Source organism: Podarcis vaucheri, assembly GCF_965113315.1.
Source record: "Podarcis vaucheri genome assembly, chromosome: Z".
Taxonomy (NCBI): Eukaryota; Metazoa; Chordata; class Lepidosauria; order Squamata; family Lacertidae; genus Podarcis; species Podarcis vaucheri.
In genome coordinates this window covers 38072736-38092519 of record NC_138758.1, presented here as the reverse complement: position 1 = coordinate 38092519, position 19784 = coordinate 38072736, and the positions used below count along the sequence as shown (strand labels likewise).

At 40.4% G+C, this 19784-nt stretch overlaps 1 protein-coding gene across 7 annotated transcripts in view; it reads right to left on the bottom strand.

Annotated features, from left to right (window-relative positions):
* Positions 1-19784, bottom strand: part of MED27 (mediator complex subunit 27) — a 185970-nt gene that overhangs the window by 58166 nt on the left and 108020 nt on the right. For all 7 annotated transcript variants that reach the window (XM_082207876.1, XM_082207877.1, XM_082207878.1 and 4 more), the window contains exon 4: positions 5397-5490. In XM_082207876.1, the coding sequence (XP_082064002.1) occupies positions 5397-5490 (94 nt within the window). The remainder of the gene's footprint in view (positions 1-5396; positions 5491-19784) is intronic.

Below are 19784 nucleotides of genomic sequence, written 5' to 3'. Positions count from 1 at the left end.
CTTGCTGGTCTGGTCAAAAGGAAAGCAGAGCACCAGCTGGGCTTGTAGGAGTTGCTGGAAGGACACGTACAAGGCACCATCCAACCACCACAGGGACTCCACTCTGGATTTGTGTAGGGTTTACTCCTTAACTTTTTCCTCTACCAAAGATGTCCCAACAGGCAGTGGGCGCAATTTTTTCCTCTGGGTTTACTCCCAAAGCCTTTCTCACGAATGAGTATAGCTGCAAGGCAGCAGAGGATCAGACTTTTCCTTCTCCAAGACAGGCAACCTTCCCAGGTTGACAAACCCCATCTGCCCCTCACTCTTCTCTACAGCACATGCAGAAACCACCTTCTTGATTGCTGGACCCACTACAGTGGTATCTCGGGTTAAGTACTTAATTCGTTGTGGAGGTCCATTCTTAACCTGAAACTGTTCTTAACCTGAAGCACCACTTTAGCTAATGGGGCCTCCTGTTGCTGCTGCGCCACCAGAGCACGATTTCTGTTCTCATCCTGAAGCAAAGTTCTTAACCCGAGGTACTATTTCTGGGTTAGTGGAGTCTGTAACCTGAAGCATATGTAACCTGAAGCGTATGTAACCTGAGGTACCACTGTATTGGTCTTGTCTGCTCAATTCGCTGGAGCCTGTCTTTGCATGCAGGAGAAGTCCTTAAATTATTGAGGGTTTGAAACCATCAGCTGGTTTAGCTGACCAGTCAAAACAGCTTCCTAGGGTGTGGCTGATAGCTTCTAGGAGCCACAGGTGAGAGCTGAGTGCAGGGTGGGGACCAAAGGTGGACAAACTCCCCCAGAAGGAGCATGACATGTCACCCACCAGAGGTACTACTCTTTCCCTAACATCCAACTTCTAATTCCCATTTATAATGCCAAATTGGGAAAACGTGTAACAAAGTTTTTGAATTGAAGACAATAAATTTTGCATAGTCTTTTTATTAAGGCTGTTATCCTGGAATGTTTGCGATCTTTCATGTGTGGATGCAGTTAAGATTAACTGATAAATCAATAGGGTGGAATGGGATCAACTGCTATCCAAAACTACCATGATAGACTACTTTAAAATCAGCTGAGGATTCCACAGTGCTCTGGAAAAGGGTTTCAATTATTTATGTGCTTAGACTATGCACTGTAAATCCAGCTTAATGAAGTACAATCACTATGTATAAATCTGAGAAACACAGAAAGAGCGGGTTGTCTAGAGGAAACCTTGGCCATGCAGGATCGCAATACAGCAGCTACTAAGAACCAACAAATACCCTTAGGAATGAGCTTCGTTATGCTTCTGTACTAGCAGGAGGTTGTAATGTGCATAAGGGCCTTCCCTTGGTAGGCATATGTTTATATGAATGCTGCCCAAAACTGAAGGCTGAAATGTTTAACCTTTTGTGCCTCTTCTTTAGACTGCTTTGTTAGGAATTTTGAAGGGAACTGAGAGTCTGGCCATGGTGGTATACTCTTACCTCTACTATATTGTTGTTGTTATTACCTTTATTTCCCACTTTCCCCCAAGGAGATCAAGGCGGAACACATGGTTTTACCCTCTCCATATTATCTTCACAACAACCCTGTGAGGTAAGTTAGGCTGAGAGCTGGTGACTCAACCTAATGAGTTTCATGGCCAAGTAGGGGTTTGAAACCTGGTCTCCCAGGTCCTAGTCCAACAACATAACCACTACACCACAGTGCAGTTCTTCTCCATAGCCCCTCATTCTTCATTCAATTTGAAATACCTGTACTGAACTATTAAAATCTACCTTAAGGCTTAACAGAATGATCTAATACGGAAAGTCTCTGCAGGAAATTATGCACACTTGGTGTGCTCTATGGCCTGTACTAGAGATGACAGGATCTTGAAGCAAAAGTATTTAGATAGTTGCTCTGCAGGGGAGTTTGGGGTGGCACTAGTTAATTGAAGCTTCCTTGGAGTGAACTTGTGGAACAGCTTGAAAGGAAAAGGTCCCTGTGATAAATTCCAGTCATGGCTGTTGGACAGGTGTGCATTCATAAGAAAGTAAAGTGCCAATGAGCAATTAAAACGAAAAACTTGTTTTCTTTCAACTTCATGCTTTCTGCCTAAAATATCTTTGTGCACTAAATCTTTTGGTTCCCAAAGTGTCTGAAGAAAACTCTTCATCAAGGGAAATATTTAATACTTCTTATAAAAAAGGCTTTGCATCTTAGGTGAGCTGGGGTGGAAAAGAAAAGCTCCAAGGGATAATTTAAGTAGTATTAACAATTTGACAAAAGATATGCACTGGGAATTATATTTATTTCTGCTGCTGGTTCTGTTATTTATTTATTTGATTCTTATTGTTTATTATTTAATATATATTTTTATATCACCTTCTCCTATTCACAAATCTTTTTTATTATGATCATACACAGATCAGCCACTAAATTTCAATCAAACAAATACAGTAGAAATGTTCAGTTTACAGGCGAGCAAAATAATATTTGGAATTGAGAATCTCCCAAATTGTGATTCAAGGTGGCTTACAATGTTTACTAGAAATAAACTAATCATGCCCATTCTTTCAATGAGTCTCTTTTAGGTAGAATTGGATTCATCCCTGAAACTAAGGTTTCAGACATTTGTGGTCTTACACTTGGATTTTCTAAAAGAAAAGAAAAATGGAGATTATAAGCACCCATCACTAATTGAGAACAGAGCTATGGAGTCTTGCCAAAACTGATGCTAAATAAATATCAGATAGGCACAGCCAAAATCTGCTGTGAAAACTTGGATAGCACCCCTAATGCCAGTACAAGATCCTTAGGATGCCTGCCCGGGCTGCCCTTGGGGTTTATTTGCATGTGTGTTTGTGTGTATATACAAATGTGTACACACAAGCACAGGTGCAAAATGCTGTGCTATTACTCCTAACTCACCAGAGATACAAAATTCCAGACAGATTTTGGTCCTGCTAATAAATACACCAAAAGCATTATGAATACCAGCAGACTGACGGACAATGGAAGAATATAATGCTAACTGAAAGCGAATGCTTTTGCATGATGCTCCAGAACTCATTCACTACATGTAGTATATTGTTCCACTTGGCGAATCATGAAACCACAAATTAATATGCCAGGGGAAACCAGCTTTTTTTAAAAAAATAACCCTCCAGTTCAGTCAACCCTGGAATAGTATTAAAAAATTGAATATTAGACAACTGAGCAGAAATAAATGAAATATGACAACTGATTTTTATTATGACTAAAGGAACTTGCTTCCTGTACTAAGAATATGTTCATATAAAAAAATGCTAAAATCTCAACTGAAGTTGCTGAGAAGCTAAGCAGTTGGTAAGCTATAAATGTGTTTATAGTTTTTCATTTACACTACAATTTGACATTAAAACCATGCTTCTCTTTCGGTTTGATTCATCTAGGCTGTATGCCTCCTGCGTTCAGATGCTTGTGAAAATCATTTATTTATTTGGCCAGCAGCCATGATCTCTTATGAAAATATGTTTTTGGCTCTCTAAAATTAATGTAGATTATGTACATTAGTTTGATGCCACACACTTGATGACATAGGAACACAGGAAGCTGCCTTCAAACTCTATGGTTTTATTCCCTCTTCAGATTAAAATATTTGTGGTTTGGTGCAGTTATTTGTTCCCTAGAATTTTCCATCAAATTTCCATATGCAACCCACGAAAATCTTAGCCGTTTACATTGGTTAAGATCCAAACAACTCTACAATGAACTCCAGGAGATCACACTGGGGGTGGAAGGTCTGTTTTCTATTTCAATGCTACACAGCAAACTGCTATTAAATCTGAAAAGGGTGGAATCAGAAGCCATTTGTGATGCCGTGTAGAAGTCAGCTCTTTGCAGACTTCTGCAAAAATAGATTTGCTGCAAATCCTGTGTATGAACTTAGCAGCTCTCCAGCTTAGGACCTTAAAAGACATTTGGTTCAGAAAAGGACAACCAAAATGATCAAGGGGCTGGTACAACTCCCCAATGAGGAACAGTAGCAATATTTGGGGCTTTCTAGTCATGTTGTGGAGAAAGTACCGTATTTTTCCATGTATAAGACGCCCCCATGTATAAGACTCCTCCTAATTTTTTGAACCCAAAGCTGAGAAATTAAGAAGTTGCTCAGCTTTTGGGGGGCGATCACCCTAAAGTTGTTCAGCTTTTGGTGCCAATCGCAGCCCCTGTTGCTTGGCACTGACGGGACACTGAGCTTTACTGCTGGAGAGCCTGAAGTCTCCCTATGCAGCCGTGAAGAGAAGGCCCTGGATGCACTTTCCTTGCAGTGCTCCACTTGGTGCCCTTAACCTTACATGGTTTGTGGTGCAGCGTGGCGCAGTCTGGCGACCTGGCACCTGTGCGTGCACAAGAAGGAGTGGTACGTGTTACTGGAGGTGGGGGAGGGAGAGAAATAGGCGACGCTTATCTCTGGTAGCAAAAGCTTTCATGGCAGTTGCGGAAAGATCAAGGAAATCAGTGGAAATATTTTTCCATATATAAAACAACCCTGAATTTTTTGACGAACAAAATTTAGCAAAAAAATGTGTGTTATACATGGGAAAATACGGTAGTTAGGAAGGATACTAGAACTCAGTGTCCTCCAAGGAACTTGAATATTGAAAGATTAAGTACAGACCAGAGAAAGCACTTCTTCACAAAGCACATACAGTGGTGCCCCGCAAGACGAATGCCTCGCAAGACGGAGAACTCGCTAGACGAAAGAGTTTTCCGTTTTGGAGGTGCTTCGCAAAACAAATTTCCTATGGGCTTGCTTCGCAAGATGACAATGTCTTGCGAGTTCCTGCTGGTTTTCCCCCCTCCCCCCCTTTTTCTAAGCCGCTAAGCCGCTTATCAGCTGATCCGATCAGCCGATAAGCCGCTAAAAGCAGCTAATAGCGCTAATCCGCTAATCCGTCAATGGGCTTGCTTCACAAGACGAAAGAACCGCTAGACGAAGAGAATCACAGAACGGATTATTTTCGTCTTGCGAGGCACCACTGTAGTTAAACTATGAAATTTCCACCTGCAAGAGTAGTGTTGGCCACCACATCACACATCTTTAGAAGAGGATTAGACAAGTTCATGCGGGACAAGGCTACCAATGCCTGCTAGCCACAATGGTGATGCTCTACTGGAATTGCAGATGAGGAGATCACTGTTGTGCTCTTGAAGTGCTAGCAAGTTTCCCACTGGCCATTTTGAGAACACGATGCTAGGCTAGATAGACCATTGACCTAAATCTGAACCTTTACCCTGACAGATGACTTTTAAGCTTTTGCCAGCATCTTCTGATCAATTATTAGTAGTTAAGATTTTTTTAAAGCACATGCTTTCTCCAGCTCCCAACCAGGAACTTGCATTTTTGAGTGTGTGCACCACCACTTTTGCTTGTATAAAACTTTAACATACCAGTAACATTGCAGAGGTCCCATTTGGCCTTGATAAGTGGATGGACATTTCAGGAAACATTCTATCAATGCGGCTGATCACATCATCAACGTACCTAAAAAATGATCACAAGCATTAAAAAAGAAAAAGACGAAAAGTCTAAACTGAGAATGTAGCTTTGTACATGGGTGCATAAATGAAAGCTATCTCTACTCTTTAACAGCTCTATCAAGATCCTCTCATCAATACCCTTGCATTTTTTAAACTGAGTCATACAAATTCCCAACACATTTTTTTACTTTGCCAGCTACTTTTTAGGTTTTGCCTGTACCACATGAAATAAAAAAGCACAAATATTCTTTCCTCTCCTTCCCTGGAACATTCCTTATATAGAATCATAGAATAGAATCACAGAGTTGGAAGAGACCACAAGGGCCATCGAGTCCAACCCCCTGCCAAGCAGGAAACACCATCAGAGCACTCCTGACATATGGTTGTCAAGCCTCTGCTTAAAGACCTCCAAAGTAGGAGACTCCACCACACTCCTTGGCAGCAAATTCCACTGTCAAACAGCTCTCACTGTCAGGAAGTTCTTCCTAACGTTTAGGTGGAATCTTCTTTCTTGTAGTTTGGATCCATTGCTCCGTGTCCACTTCTCTGGAGCAGCAGAAAACAACCTTTCTCCCTCCTCTATGTGACATCCTTTTATATATTTGAACATGGCTATAATATCACCCCTTAACCTCCTCTTCTCCAGGCTAAACATGCCCAGCTCCCATAGCCGTTCCTCATAAGGCATCGTTTCCAGGCCTTTGACCATTTTGGTTGCCCTCCTCTGGACACGTTCCAATTTGTCAGTGTCCTTCTTGAACTGTGGTGCCCAGAACTGGACACAGTACTCCAGGTGAGGTCTGACCAGAGCAGAATACAGTGGCACTATTACTTCCCTTGATCTAGATGCTATAGCCCCTTTCTTCTCATATTCCCTCTCTGTTCTTTAGCACTGCTCTTCTAGATTGTGATATGCTACTGCACACCTGTAGTTCCTATGTAGAAACCAACAAAAGTGGCAGCTCTTCATGATGTGCATCTCTGAAAGCCACCCCCACCATATGCTGTTCTGACCAATCAAGATTCTCTAAGCAATCTTGTGGTCAAACCTGCTTGCAAAGCTGCTTTCAAAACAGGGGTTATATTCAACTTAGTTCTACTCACTGCAGACCCACTGAAACTAACAGGCCTAAGTTCCCTGTGTCTTTTTAAATTTATTTTTAAAATGGTCTACTCTGAATTGGTCCAACAGTGGGTACAGTCCATGGACAACTGTATTGCAATGTGTAAGACATTTTTTAATGTACAGTCAATGATCACTTTGCTTTGCACAGGGGTTCTGTTCTCAGGCCCTGCACATTGGCAGACTACATATAAGTGTGGCCTTCCCCGTCCCCACCCCGCCTCCATTCCGCCCTGTTTAGTGACATTTTTAAGGTCACTTCCAGGTTTGGCATTGTGCTCATGTGCATCATTCAGACACACATTATTTAGCTGTTGCCTATATACACATTTAAGTTATCTGGATTGGCCCTTGAATCAAAATTCAGGTAAAACATTTGGCCCAGTAATGGATGGGAACAGTGTGTCTCATCTTTCTGAGCTACATGCCTTGACACACAAATTATCATTGTGCACATATAGCAATGCTCCTCAACAGAATATTTTAGCACCTGTCCAATCAGCTCCTAGTAATCTAACTCCTAGTTAAAAGGTGTAAAATAAAATGAAGAGATGAGAAGACTTGTGGGTATCTTTCCCAAAACAGTAATCCTCCAGGAATGCTGTGCCAGGAAACATACACATTTTTGGCCCTAATTTAGTGTTCATTTTAAGGGCTGGCAAGTTTATCCTGCTATCATAACACTCCATTAATCACAAAATTCACAGGAAGGCAGCCGGCTAGCCAGCCAGCCAGCTAACTCCTTCAGAAGCCTAGAGGATCCCAAGATTACGTCTTAGTATTATAACCCATGCTTTAATTCTTAAATTTTGCCATTAAAAATAATTAAAATCATACTTAGCAAGGTGAAGAATTTTTGCAGAAGTCACCAGTTTTTCAAGCAGTGTGTCTGTCTATATCTATCTATCTATCATCTATTTTTAATAATAATTTTTATTAGTTTTCAATTACAGTCCAATAATAGCCTCATAATAAGACCAATTTATAATACAATTATTAATACCAATTGTTCAAATACTGAATTATATAATTTATATAAAGTGGCCCCCGGTGTGCTAGATTTGATGATTTTCTTTATTTCTCCATTCCAAAATCTTATTAATTTCAATTACATTCGAGTCATAATAATAATCCCTCATAAAACAACTGCAATATTAATAACTTCTATTCATGATGACACATTAAATGATTTATAAAACTACAAGTGACTATATCCTTGTTCTTCCTGTGTGGGGCAATTATTCTGTCCATGGTGTTTCTCCCTGTGCTTGTAAGATGTTATGTCTTTCTTTCTCCCGGTTGTTGCTGTTATCCATCACGCCTTGGGCGGAGTTGATATCCCATTGTTGTTCCAGAGATTTCTCGATCACTCTGTCCTATGCTTCATTGTTTTGCAACTTTAACAACAGCTGTAAAAGTCACCCTGCCCCAGTAAATACTACCTGTTGTCACCATTTTTCCTGGGAAGAAGAGTGGTCTGTCGAAATGCAGATGACTCTATAAAGAACCTTATCAGTTCCTTGGCAGTTGACAGACTCCTTTCATCCTTCCTTCCAACTGAAGATATATGAGCAATTATACTTCCAATTAAATTCAATTCCAAGTCCTCTTAGCGTTATTCAGTTCACTTCGTAAATAATAAAGGATGGGGAAGAGTCAGCTCTAAGTTTCCATCGTAAACCTTTTGCAAAATAGAGCTTCCCCCCCTTTTTACCCATCAGTTCCGTTTGATGTTATACTCCATATTTATAATCCAATTTCTTCCATCCTTGCTTGTACAAATATAATTTGAACTAACATTCAGAGGAGGGTTGCCGAATCATAAATGTAGAGAATAAAACTTTAAACAAAGAAACTGTAGGCTCCTTTCCCCCTCACTGTCCTTTGCTCTTAATGAAGTCTTTTCTGAAGTTCAAACTTTAAAGTCCTTGCAGTTGGTTTGTTCCGCAGTTTGTGATCTCATCTCTTCTAGCAAATGCCTGTATTTTAGTCCAATTAAGCTCTAAATAACAGCAGAACCTCTGCTTCTTAATAGCAACATTGGAGGGTTTTCAGCAGGTGAAGTGCCTTTGCACTCAGCGCCTCCGTGCCCCACGCATTCCATGCCAGAGTGAGAGCCAAGTACCGAGACAAACTGTGAGTGAAGTCCGTTCCCCATGTCCCTGGGGGGAATTTGCAAGGATAATTACCCTCTATCATCCTTGTTTTTCCTTCGCCAACGATCTCCCGCTGTCATGGGGGCTGCCTCCATTAATGCAGAGCAGAACTGGATGCCCTATCTATCTAGCTTAAAAATACCTGATAGGATAGCTTTTACGTGAATGGCACCACCTAGCAGGCAGAAGGTGCTTCAGAAGGCTTATATTTGGCCAAAGTGTAGAATCCACCAATTCATTTTGTGGAGGGTTGGGAGTAGTACAGAGAAAGATGAGGAATCAAAAGTTAAGGACTATTTCAGAAGCTGCAGCTTTGTAAACAGGTAACATGGCATCTCTCCCCCTCTTTCTCACATATAAACTTGTCCCCAAAGAGAATGCAGAAAGGCAACACTTTAAATGCCTTTCAGTTCTACACTGGACAGATGGCTTAGTTCTTCAGTATGACCTTTTAAAATAAACTGGATTAGATCCAGTGATCCAATGTTAGTGTTATGTTTAGTAGCTCAGGCACCGTTTAAATAGCGTTTCTCCCACACAGTGTGTAAAATACATGCTGTTCATTTTTCACTCCACATACAAAACCTAAGAATCGAATATATATATGTATCAAACTTTTATTTTGCTTTATAGGAGAGAGAAGAAGACAGTGCCAATTACTGTCACGAAGCACAGGGTTGGTCATGTGAATGGTTGAACATCATATATTGCCAAGAATTAGTCAAGTATTTAAAGCACATATTTATTAGAAAGGGAACACATAAAGAAAATGTCAGTGGATTTAAAATACAACAGTCTTAGTATTTAATCTTCTAAAGTATCTTAGGGCCTCACATACTCCCTTTTCCCCTCTACTCTCAATTGCACAGGTTCAATGAACTACTTTCTCTTCAGCACCAAACTATCACTTCCCATTCCATCCAAGCTGCCAATAATGGTTTGTGTTTGCCCTTCAAACCAGAATTGCAAACTCTGTCCAAATTTTACTGTTACATTCAGGACAATTATTTTCACCAGTTAAGAAATGGGCATCTTAGCCAGAATTACATGTACAGTGGCACCTCGGGTTACATACGCTTCAGGTTACAGACTCCGGTAACCCAGAAATAGTGCTTCAAGTTAAGAACTTTGCTTCAGGATAAGAACAGAAATCGGGCTCCGGCAGCGCAGCAGCAGCAGGAGGCCCCATTAGCTAAAGTGGGGCTTCAGGTTAAGAACAGTTTCAGGTTAAGTACGGACCTCCGGAACGAATTAAGTACTTAACCTGAGGTACCACTGTATCTTAATAGGAACCGTCAATTTCTATCACCTAATATGGCTGTTCCCCCTCAAATGAACAGGAGAGTGGAGCACCCCCCACTATCATGCTCTGATTGTCTATGCATGGGGGCATATAAGCTCCCCTCCTCCCCAAATGAATTACAGCACCTGGTTCCACATCACAGGGGAAACTTATACTTGTTGAGTAAGAATCACAGAGGAAGCTTATACTTGTAAACTCTCCTCTACTGATGTGCTCCCAGGTGTGGAGAAGCAGGAATGTGACTGTGAGGGTGACCCAACTCTGATTTTCACATGACTGTAAACTTGCAGGAAGGAGAATTCTTCAATAGGGTTCTACTCCCTGTTCTGCCAAAGACTTCCATTGTGCATGAAGGTTCATGTTGCCCCGTCTTTGGACATGGATACTTTATAAGTTCAACTGAAGATTCAGTCTTAACATGTCATGTCCTTACCTACTGAATTGAAATTTAACAGACATGTGACATACAACAGCTCCACACGTCTGTTTAGGTGGAACGGAACATCAATATCCTAACAATGACAACCTGATGTATCTCCGGTGTTCTTTTGAAGATGTGCCTCCCCAAATATATGTGCTAAGGAAAACAATTGTGCCTACCTTGCTGCTGGGGGTACACACTGTACTACTTGTTATACAGTGGTACCTCAGGTTAAGTATTTAATTCGTTCCGGAGGTCCGTTCTTAACCTGAAACTGTTCTTAACCTGAAGCACCACTTTAGCTAATGGGGCCTCCTGCTGCCGCCGCGCCGCCGGAGCACAATTTCTGTTCTCATCCTGAAGCAAACTTCTTAACCCGAGGTACTATTTCTGGGTTAGCGGAGTCTGTAACCTGAAGTGTGCGTAACCTGAAGCGTATGTAACCCGAGGTACCACTGTAGTAACAAATAGGATTGCTCAGTTTCATTAACGTGCAGCTATTCTATATTACACCATGTAAACATAGAGCAGCCTCTCAAGCAAGTTTGTTTTCCACAAAATTCCATTTTCCCTGCCTCACTTTTGCTTCTGGGTTAGATATTAGAGGGCCAATGGCACCTCTCAGCAGGACAAGTTGGTCATGAGCCTCCAGCTTCTGACATCTAGTGAAGGCATCTCTAGTATGAGTAGGTACTTTCTTACAATAACATCTATATACATATGTTAAAAATACTGAAGACTTCTGAATAGGGGAAGTGCTGTAGAGGACTTGCTCAGCATTAGAGGAACTGGTTTGCATACAAAAAGATCCCCAGCATCTCTAGGTAGGGCTGGGAATCAGCCCTTGTTTGAAGCCCTGGAAAGCCACTGCCAGTCAACATAGACAAAGAGTGAGCTAGAGGGATGAATGGTCTAATATAAGGGAGCTTCCTATCCTTATAAATGCATGCAGGAGACCTATTGCCACTTACTACCATTCTCAGTGCCAAGGTGTTTTAATGGCAAACTTGTTTCTATTAGGAATATTATTTTATTTACAACATACTATGATTCCTGGTGGGCAAGGAGAAGCAATGCAATGCTCACGGAAGAGGATGAACTGATGCCCCAAACAGCACCTACTGCATCTGGTACTAAAAATGGGCCATAAACAAAACTGTCACAATTCTCATAATGCTGATTTGAAAACTGTAGATATAGTTTATTATTCCTAGGGTGAAAATAAAGAATTTAATTCAAACAGTGCCTCTTAAGCAAGCACAAGCATGTTTGCAAGTGTGGCTCTGCAGCAGGTTTTCCAGTGACATGAATTAACAATAGTTATTAAAGCAGTGATCTCTGCCACCTCTTGCAAAATGACACTTCATGCTTGGAGAAGCAGTGAAAGGATCTTCAACGAATTCTCATGCTGTGAAAGCCTCTCCCAGATGTGACTATCAGCCAAGAACGTGCGTTTTGAAGACTGAAACCTCTCTGCACAGCTCCATATTACAAAAAAAAAATATTTGAATTAATGGCATTTTAAAAAAAAAACCGGTTTCTTCTCGGTGCTGGAATGCATGCTTTACAAACTGAAGGTTCCCCAGAGTCAACTCTGTCCCAGCATCACCAGATGCAGCTGCCAGAGTACTGCCTTTTGGTTCCACTTAGATCTTACACAACGCCTGTTTATTTAAACAATTTATATATATTAGTTAACTAGAATAGTCTGGAAGCGGACTACAAGAAATATGTTACATATAGATAAGGTAGAAATTGGTTAAAATGATAGAATTAGACTTCAGTTAAAATGCCTGTGGTAATAAATGGTGGCTATGCTCTGCCTAAAAAAAGTAGAGGCAGGAATGCTTCTGCAAAAAAGTTTGCTGAAATCCACAAATGGAGAGTGCTTTTTTGTTCAACTCCTGCTTACAGGTTACCCGTAGGCATCTGGTTGGCCAGTGAGAACTGGATGCTGGACTAGTTGGACCACTGGCTTTATCCAGCAGGCCCTACTTATGTTCTTAAAAGAGTCTTCAGCAGGTGCTGGAAAATCAACACCAAGCAGGCCTGTTGGACCTCACTTGGAAGGGAGTTCCAAAAAATTGCTCCCACAGTACTGAACAGAAGGTTCATGATGGGTATTAGTCATGAGGGACCACTAAGTATGACTTTCCATGATCAGGCAGGACTATAAGGGATCAGGCAGTCCTTAGGGTATCCTGCTAAGGGCCTTTTAAAACAGTACCTTGGTAAAAAAAATAAAACTAGCCCCAAACTGAATTGTTAAAAGCTCACACGTCAAAATTTTAAATATTCAAAGTTAACCTGATTCATATTCCTAAAAATGACACATTTTCTATCAGGTTTTTCTTTTTAAAATCAAGCTGTATTAACATCTGCTCGTACAGAGACATCGACATCTTGCCATTTCTAAACTTTATAGCAGCCAACAAAATTATCTTTATTCATTTAGTTAAAGAGAGTCATACTCCATGTTCCTGCTCTTCAGTCTTCAAGGCAGTTTTCAACCAACAGAACCATCAGATCCAAATATCAAAGAAATGTCATATAAAAAGGGAAAAGCAGCAAGACTAACAAAAACATTTATCCATCAAAGGCTTGGTAGAGTGAAAGTTTTAACTTGGTACCATGAAAACAGAAGAAATGGCACCAAATATTTCTGGAGGAAGCCTCACCTAAATAGGGTGCTACTACAGGAAAGGCCCTTCCCAGGTCATCAAATCTAACATTGGAGAAAGGGGCACCTACAGAAAATTATCTCCTCATATAGTACTCGTAACCTACATCATCAGCACCCACTGCTGCAAGCCTGGCTGGATTCATCTAAAAACTAAAGCTATAATTAAAATTTTGAATTTAGTTAATTACCAAATGATGGAAATATTTGGAAATCCAGAGCTCCAAAATGGCAAGTGGGACCACTTTGCACCACATAAACATGCAATTAGGGGAATCAGATTCTGGTATGACTATTGTGAACAGAGGAAAACAGGCTGACAGGACCATTGCCACATAATACGGTAGCTGTTTCCAAAAAAGCCCCTGCTTGGCGCAAACTGCTGTCTGACCTCTCCATCCACCTTCTATCTTGCAAGGAGCTCTTGTGGATTGCAAAATGTATTTATTTATTTATTTATTGCTTCCCTACAATTGACTTTAAAAAAAGCTGCAATCTGTTGTACAGTATGAGTGAACCTCATGCAACTCAGTTGAAGAAGTCTGAGCAAATAGGTATAGAGCCATGCAGCAAACTTAGTACAGGGGAGCTGCAGGGAGAATGTAGTTGGTCAAGGGAGCTGTGCACTCAAACAGGTTGAAAACCTCTGCGCTAGAGGATGGTGGAGTACTAATAACAATGCTTTCTATCTCAGTCAGTTTTCTATTTGCTTGAGGTGCAACTTGCAAGAGTTTGGTAAGAAGCTCATCAATCGGCCAAAGTGAAATCAAGAACAATTAAGGGTAGGAAGTTTGGCCAAGATCTGCTCTCTCTGTAAGGAGATGCCTTTCTCAGAAAGATCTCACGGTCTATATAAACCAGCTTGTACCCATCCACTCCAGTCCAGGCTATTTCCCGCTTCTCTAAATGCTGCATGAGAGCAGATAGGAACAAGAGGAGAGATGATAACCCTGTTGAAGAGATCTAGATGGCAAGGCCTTTCAGGCACAGCAGCGCATCTAATTGTCTTTTGCAGTGCATCTCTTGCAAGCATATAATCAGTGGTTTTCCCCTCTTGAGTGACATTTGTACCCTGCATCTTTTAACAGGAGAATTTAACCTGTTGACATTTAATCTGAGTATCTTTATTTTTCCAGTATCATCCATTATTCATTATTGAATTGTTGTTGCATATGGCAGCATGCAGGCAAACAATGCAGTTTGCGTCAAGAACAACGGTAATAGTAAGCATCTAATGGAGTGTAGCGGCATATGCTGCCATGGTGAAAACTACTTTTGAGAATCGTTTAGAAGGGGAACGAGATCCCCTTCAATACTTAACACCATTCCATGTTTCAAATGCCATATAAGGGGCCACTGAAATTTTAAATCTGTGTCTTTCACTCATCCTGTGCTTATAAGATTCATTAAGTGCCGTATTTTTCCATGTATAAGACGCCCTCATGTATAAGACAACTCCTACTTTTTGAGCCCCAAATTAAAAAATAAAATAAATATTGATATTTTATAAAATATTCAAAACACCTGTATATTTAGTACCATATATTTAAACATCAAACAGTGAGGCAATCTGTGTAATGGCGGCTGCTCCTGTCATCTCAGTGTAAGGCCACTGTAGCTGCAGCTCCAGTTCTCCCACCTGCGTGTTGCACTTTTGTCTCGATATATACAGTGTGTACCGTATTTACTCCACGAGCGCTGGCAGATGTGAATGCTGATTGAGGAGCTGCGACTGCCAGAGCTGTCTGAGGGAGTGCGCTTGGGGAAAGCGGGGTCTGGCTACCCAGGGGGCGGCTGAGGGAACCGAGTGGATGTCCAGAGTGGAGGCTGCTGGGGGGGGGGAGTACCAGACCAGGGTTTGTCATGAGGCCAATAGTGAAGGGAGGCTGGGGGGAAGGAATATGGATGGTGGCATGTATTTATTTACATATTTAATTGCAACAGTCTGTGTATAAGACGACTCCCAATTTTAAACTTAAAAAATTTGGGGGAAATATCATACAGTGGTACCTCTGGTTACATACTCTTCTGGTTACATACGCTTCAGCTTACAGACTCCGCTAACCCAGAAATAGTACCTCGGGTTAAGAACTTTGCTTCAGGATGAGAACAGAAATCGTGCTCCAGTGGCGCAGCGGCAGGCCCCATTAGCTAAAGTGGTGTTTTAGTTTAAGAACAGTTTCAGGTTAAGAACGGACCTCCAGAACGAATTAAGTACTTTTTTTTCTGCCTCTGTGCAATTTTTTTTATTAGAAATTTGAATTCATCATTAATACACATATACAAACATGCATTTCATACATTTCATACAATCCTTAAAAATATTCAAACATACTTACACTCAATCCCACAAATAGTTCCTTTCCCCATCACCATCCACCAACCCTTCACCCCACCTTTGTGTTTGACTTCCAATCTACTCAATTACAATTTCTTTCCACTTCTATTACTTTCTTTTACACACCTTTACCCTAATTTCATACTTCTTTTTCTATTACACATTGTTTTCCATCTTATTTGATATTTCAGTATTTGAAACGGAACTTGTTTATTCTAATAGGAGTTCTGATTTTTCGATATGATTTTGCAAGTATCTTTTAAACACCTTCCAGTCCCTATCGATCTTTTCTTTTGAAATCCTTCCAATTTCTTCCATTGTTTTGGATATATTGTAATACTCCAATAATTTGGCAAGCCACTCTGTTTTTGTCGGTATTATACCACTTTTCCAGAACGAATTAAGTACTTGACCCGAGGTACCACTGTATTATACATGGAAAAATACAGTATATACGGTAAATCTCTTTTAACTTGTGAGATATACAGCGTACTTAGCAAAAGTTTTCTTTCTTTAAAGAGTTAAGGGGCCTGCTGGCTGCCAAGGCAGCGCCCTCTACCGAGTCCAGCAATATAATTCATTTTGATGCATTCAAAGTGGTGCTTTATAGATGCTTTTTGAGCTTCCCGCTTCTTTTGCCAGCCTAGGTCGAATTCTTCTTCTGAAGATTCTATGTGTGAGGCAGCTTGCTCAAAATCACCTGGGATGGTTAGACTGAGATTGAGGCAAAACATGCCTCACCTCCTTGTGGGTAGAGGCTTGGTGTTGCATTCCGCCTGAGAGAACAATCAGATAAAAGGGGTAGCCCCATCTAAAACACCCCCCAGCATTTTGGAGTTTCTCCATAAATGGCTTAAATTCTCATGATTAAATGTTCCAGCACAAATACTGCAAAATTGTAATTCTTTGCTCTTCCCACTCCAGGCTGCCTGGTGTGCGCACTTCTCTTAAAATGGCTTCCTCTATGCAAAGGCAGAAAAGCTGTCTAGGTCTGTTGTCAACTTTTTGTTTTTATTTGTATCCTGACAAATGATTCAAAAGGAACATGTAAAAAAACACAAGGAAAATTAAAAAATAAACTACCAACAACTAAAATCAAAAACAGCATACAGAGGGAGGGGACTAGATTAGTTCCTGAGGGTTTATTCCATTCTCACCATTTTATAACTCCACATGCATATCATCACATTTTGTGATCATACATCCAATCAGAACCTGAACAGTTTGTTTGTTTTTCCCTTTAAGATTAGTTCCTGATCACAGGCATTGAGCCATATATGGTGTTGAATTTTTTAAAGATTGCTTTAAATTTAGAGATTCACGAACAAGGGACTGAACAAAGGGCCCTCTCTTCCTGTTCCAACATTCTGGCTTTGGATTTTTCTGGTTTGTTAGATCAATGACATTAAACAAGAGCTCCCTGATTCAGACAGAATAGGCAAATTTGGCTTAAAAAGAGCCATGATCTTCATGCCAAAATTGGAATACAAGGGGGTAGTAGGAGACCTCGGCCCCAACACTTGCTCATGGTTTCATAATTCATATTTTATGAAGTTGCAAGCATTCATCTGAATCAGGCTTATGTGTAATAATCTCAACATTTCTGCTCTTCTCTGTCCATCATTAACTTCTCTTCCAGGATCCCACAACTCAACTTATTGCTATCAGCACAGCAAATGCTATAATAATAAAGCAATACAGCAATATGGATATGAGAATGTAAAAAGTGGTTATCCAGGAAAACATAAATCTGCTTTACAGTAATTACCAGAAACTTGTCTGAGCCTTTAACTATTTTCTGTGTGTTTACTGACAATTGATATTCATTCTTTTAGAGAAATAACTTGAGAGGAAAAAACTCCCCATCTAAGATTGTCAGCTGTAAGTGGTAATGGGATTTTAGGAACACATACTTCCCTGTTAAAACTTGTTGTTTATTAAACTGTCTGTTTTTCAAAACAGACCTTGTTTCACAGTCAACAATAAGTTTTGGCAGCTGTTATTCATGTCACCTCCAACAAAAATACTATATATGCAATAAAGCAGACCATAAACACAGGAGAAAGGTGATAGTTTGCCTTGAAGGAATTAAGAAACAAATATTTGTATACTAATATTTAGGCATATTCTCCAGTGAATTTTTTTTTAATATGCTTTCCCTCACTCTTGCTACGCACTGCAGCAATTTTTCCCCCTATTATGTTTTTACTGTAATTTTACTGGTGTTAGCCACCCTGAGCCTGGCTCTGGCCAGGGAGAGCGGGGTATAAATAAAATTATTATTATTATTATTATTATTATTATTATTATTATTATTATTATTATTACTACTACTACTATTCCTACTACTACTACTACTATTATTATTCCTACTACTACTACTACTATTATTATTCCCCCTACCCCCCAAAAAAAATCTGAGTTCAGAATTCTAAATCAACCCTTCAACTCAAAACCTCCAGGAAGTATGAATATACATATACATATTCATATCAATGCAGTGGTACCTCGGGTTACAAACACCTCGGGTTACAGACTCGGCTAACCCGGAAGTAGTACTGTAGCCTTATTGGAGTTCACCGATTGGGTCTGCGTTGCTCCGTGACAGGAGGAAGGAAGTCAAAATGACACCGAGTTGGTTCAAAGAAAGAGTTTATTCTGCTCTCCGGATAGCAGAAGGCACTTGCGTGGTGAGTCCACAGCAAGTCCAAAGAAATGACAAGTTTCATGCAGTATATATATCCTCCAGGCACCCTCTCCCTCCTTCCAACCACGTCAGCCTATGTATGCAGGTTGACATCACATATGTTCCTGCTCTGGTACTCTCAACCATAAAAGGGATTTCCTTCCTGCACTCCTGACCATAAAAGGATATTCCTGTTCCTACTCCTATCTTGGAGCAAAAGGTCACTACTTCCGAGAACATGCTCTGGCGTTAGTCCCAGACTTGGGTCTCCCCGTCATTTGTGGTCAGAACATAAGATATGTCTGTGTCTGTTCTACTGGTAAAGTCAAGGCCAGTCTTGCCGTCAAACTGATAAGGAGAGAGCTGTGTTCTTGTTTTGCATTTGCTCAACAGCTAAAGTTTATGCATTTTAGCTAAGGAGAAATGGGGATTTTGGTGCAGTTTAAAAATGCCTGTACAGTCAGTTTTGGGTTTGGGAAACCCATTCCTTCAGTACCTTGGGTTAAGAACTTTACCTCAGGATGAAAACAGAAATCGCATGGCACCAGCGGGAGGCCCCATTAGCTGAAGTGGTACCTCAGGTTAAGAAAAGTTTCAGGTTAAGAATGGACCTCCAGAACGAATTAAGGTCATAACCAGATGTACCACTGTATAGACTTCTTAACACTTCCTTATCTTAACTACTGCATCGGGATAAAGTAGTCATGTTATGAAGTGAGACTCTTTATCATTTGGTGTCATTAAAAGCTCCACCCAAATAAGTTGGACATAGTTTTCTCTGTCCCCACCCCAACCGCCCAAATTCACTTTAAATAAAACCATTAAGGACTTCTCAGCAGTTTCTTCTATAGCTCAGGTTAAACACAACCCCTAGTAGAAACCTCTCTTCCTTCTAGGGGGTGGGGTGAGGAATCTTTTATCAAAACATGACAAACCCATGTCTATCCAGCTGTCCTCCCCAGGGCTGGTGCTAGACAGCAGCCTATCCTGCAGACCTCAGAGGAGTGCAATACTGACCTTTGTGGAGTACAGTTTTATAAATATTAGCTTTTGTTACATCTTATTAATTTTTGATAGCATTTTACTTTTATTTTATATGTTGAAGAATGTTATCATTTTGTAGTGGTAGTTGTAGTAATAATAATAATAATAATTTTATTTGTATGCTGCTCATCTGACAAGGTTGCACCCCAGTCACTCTGGGCGGCTCCCAACAGAATATTAAAAACATAATGAAACATCGAACATCAAAAACTTCCCTAAAATGGGAATTCATACATTAGAATTGGGGTTTTTTGTGTATATATGAAACAGACTACTGAGTTGATTAAAGGTTATGTCTCTCTCTCTCTCTCTCTCTCTCTCACACACACACACACACACACTGTAAGTTTTAAAATTAAGTGCAGTTTCAGTCACACTTTAATCTTTTTTTAGAAAATGTACTACATTTTCTAATGAGCTATAGTTCTACCTGAAAAACCTTCATATACAGAAAGAAATTGAAGAACAAGAATGTGACTATGTTCTTGTTGAAACTAGCACTAAGAGACTGAATGTTGATGCTCCTACAACAAAAGACATAAACTCT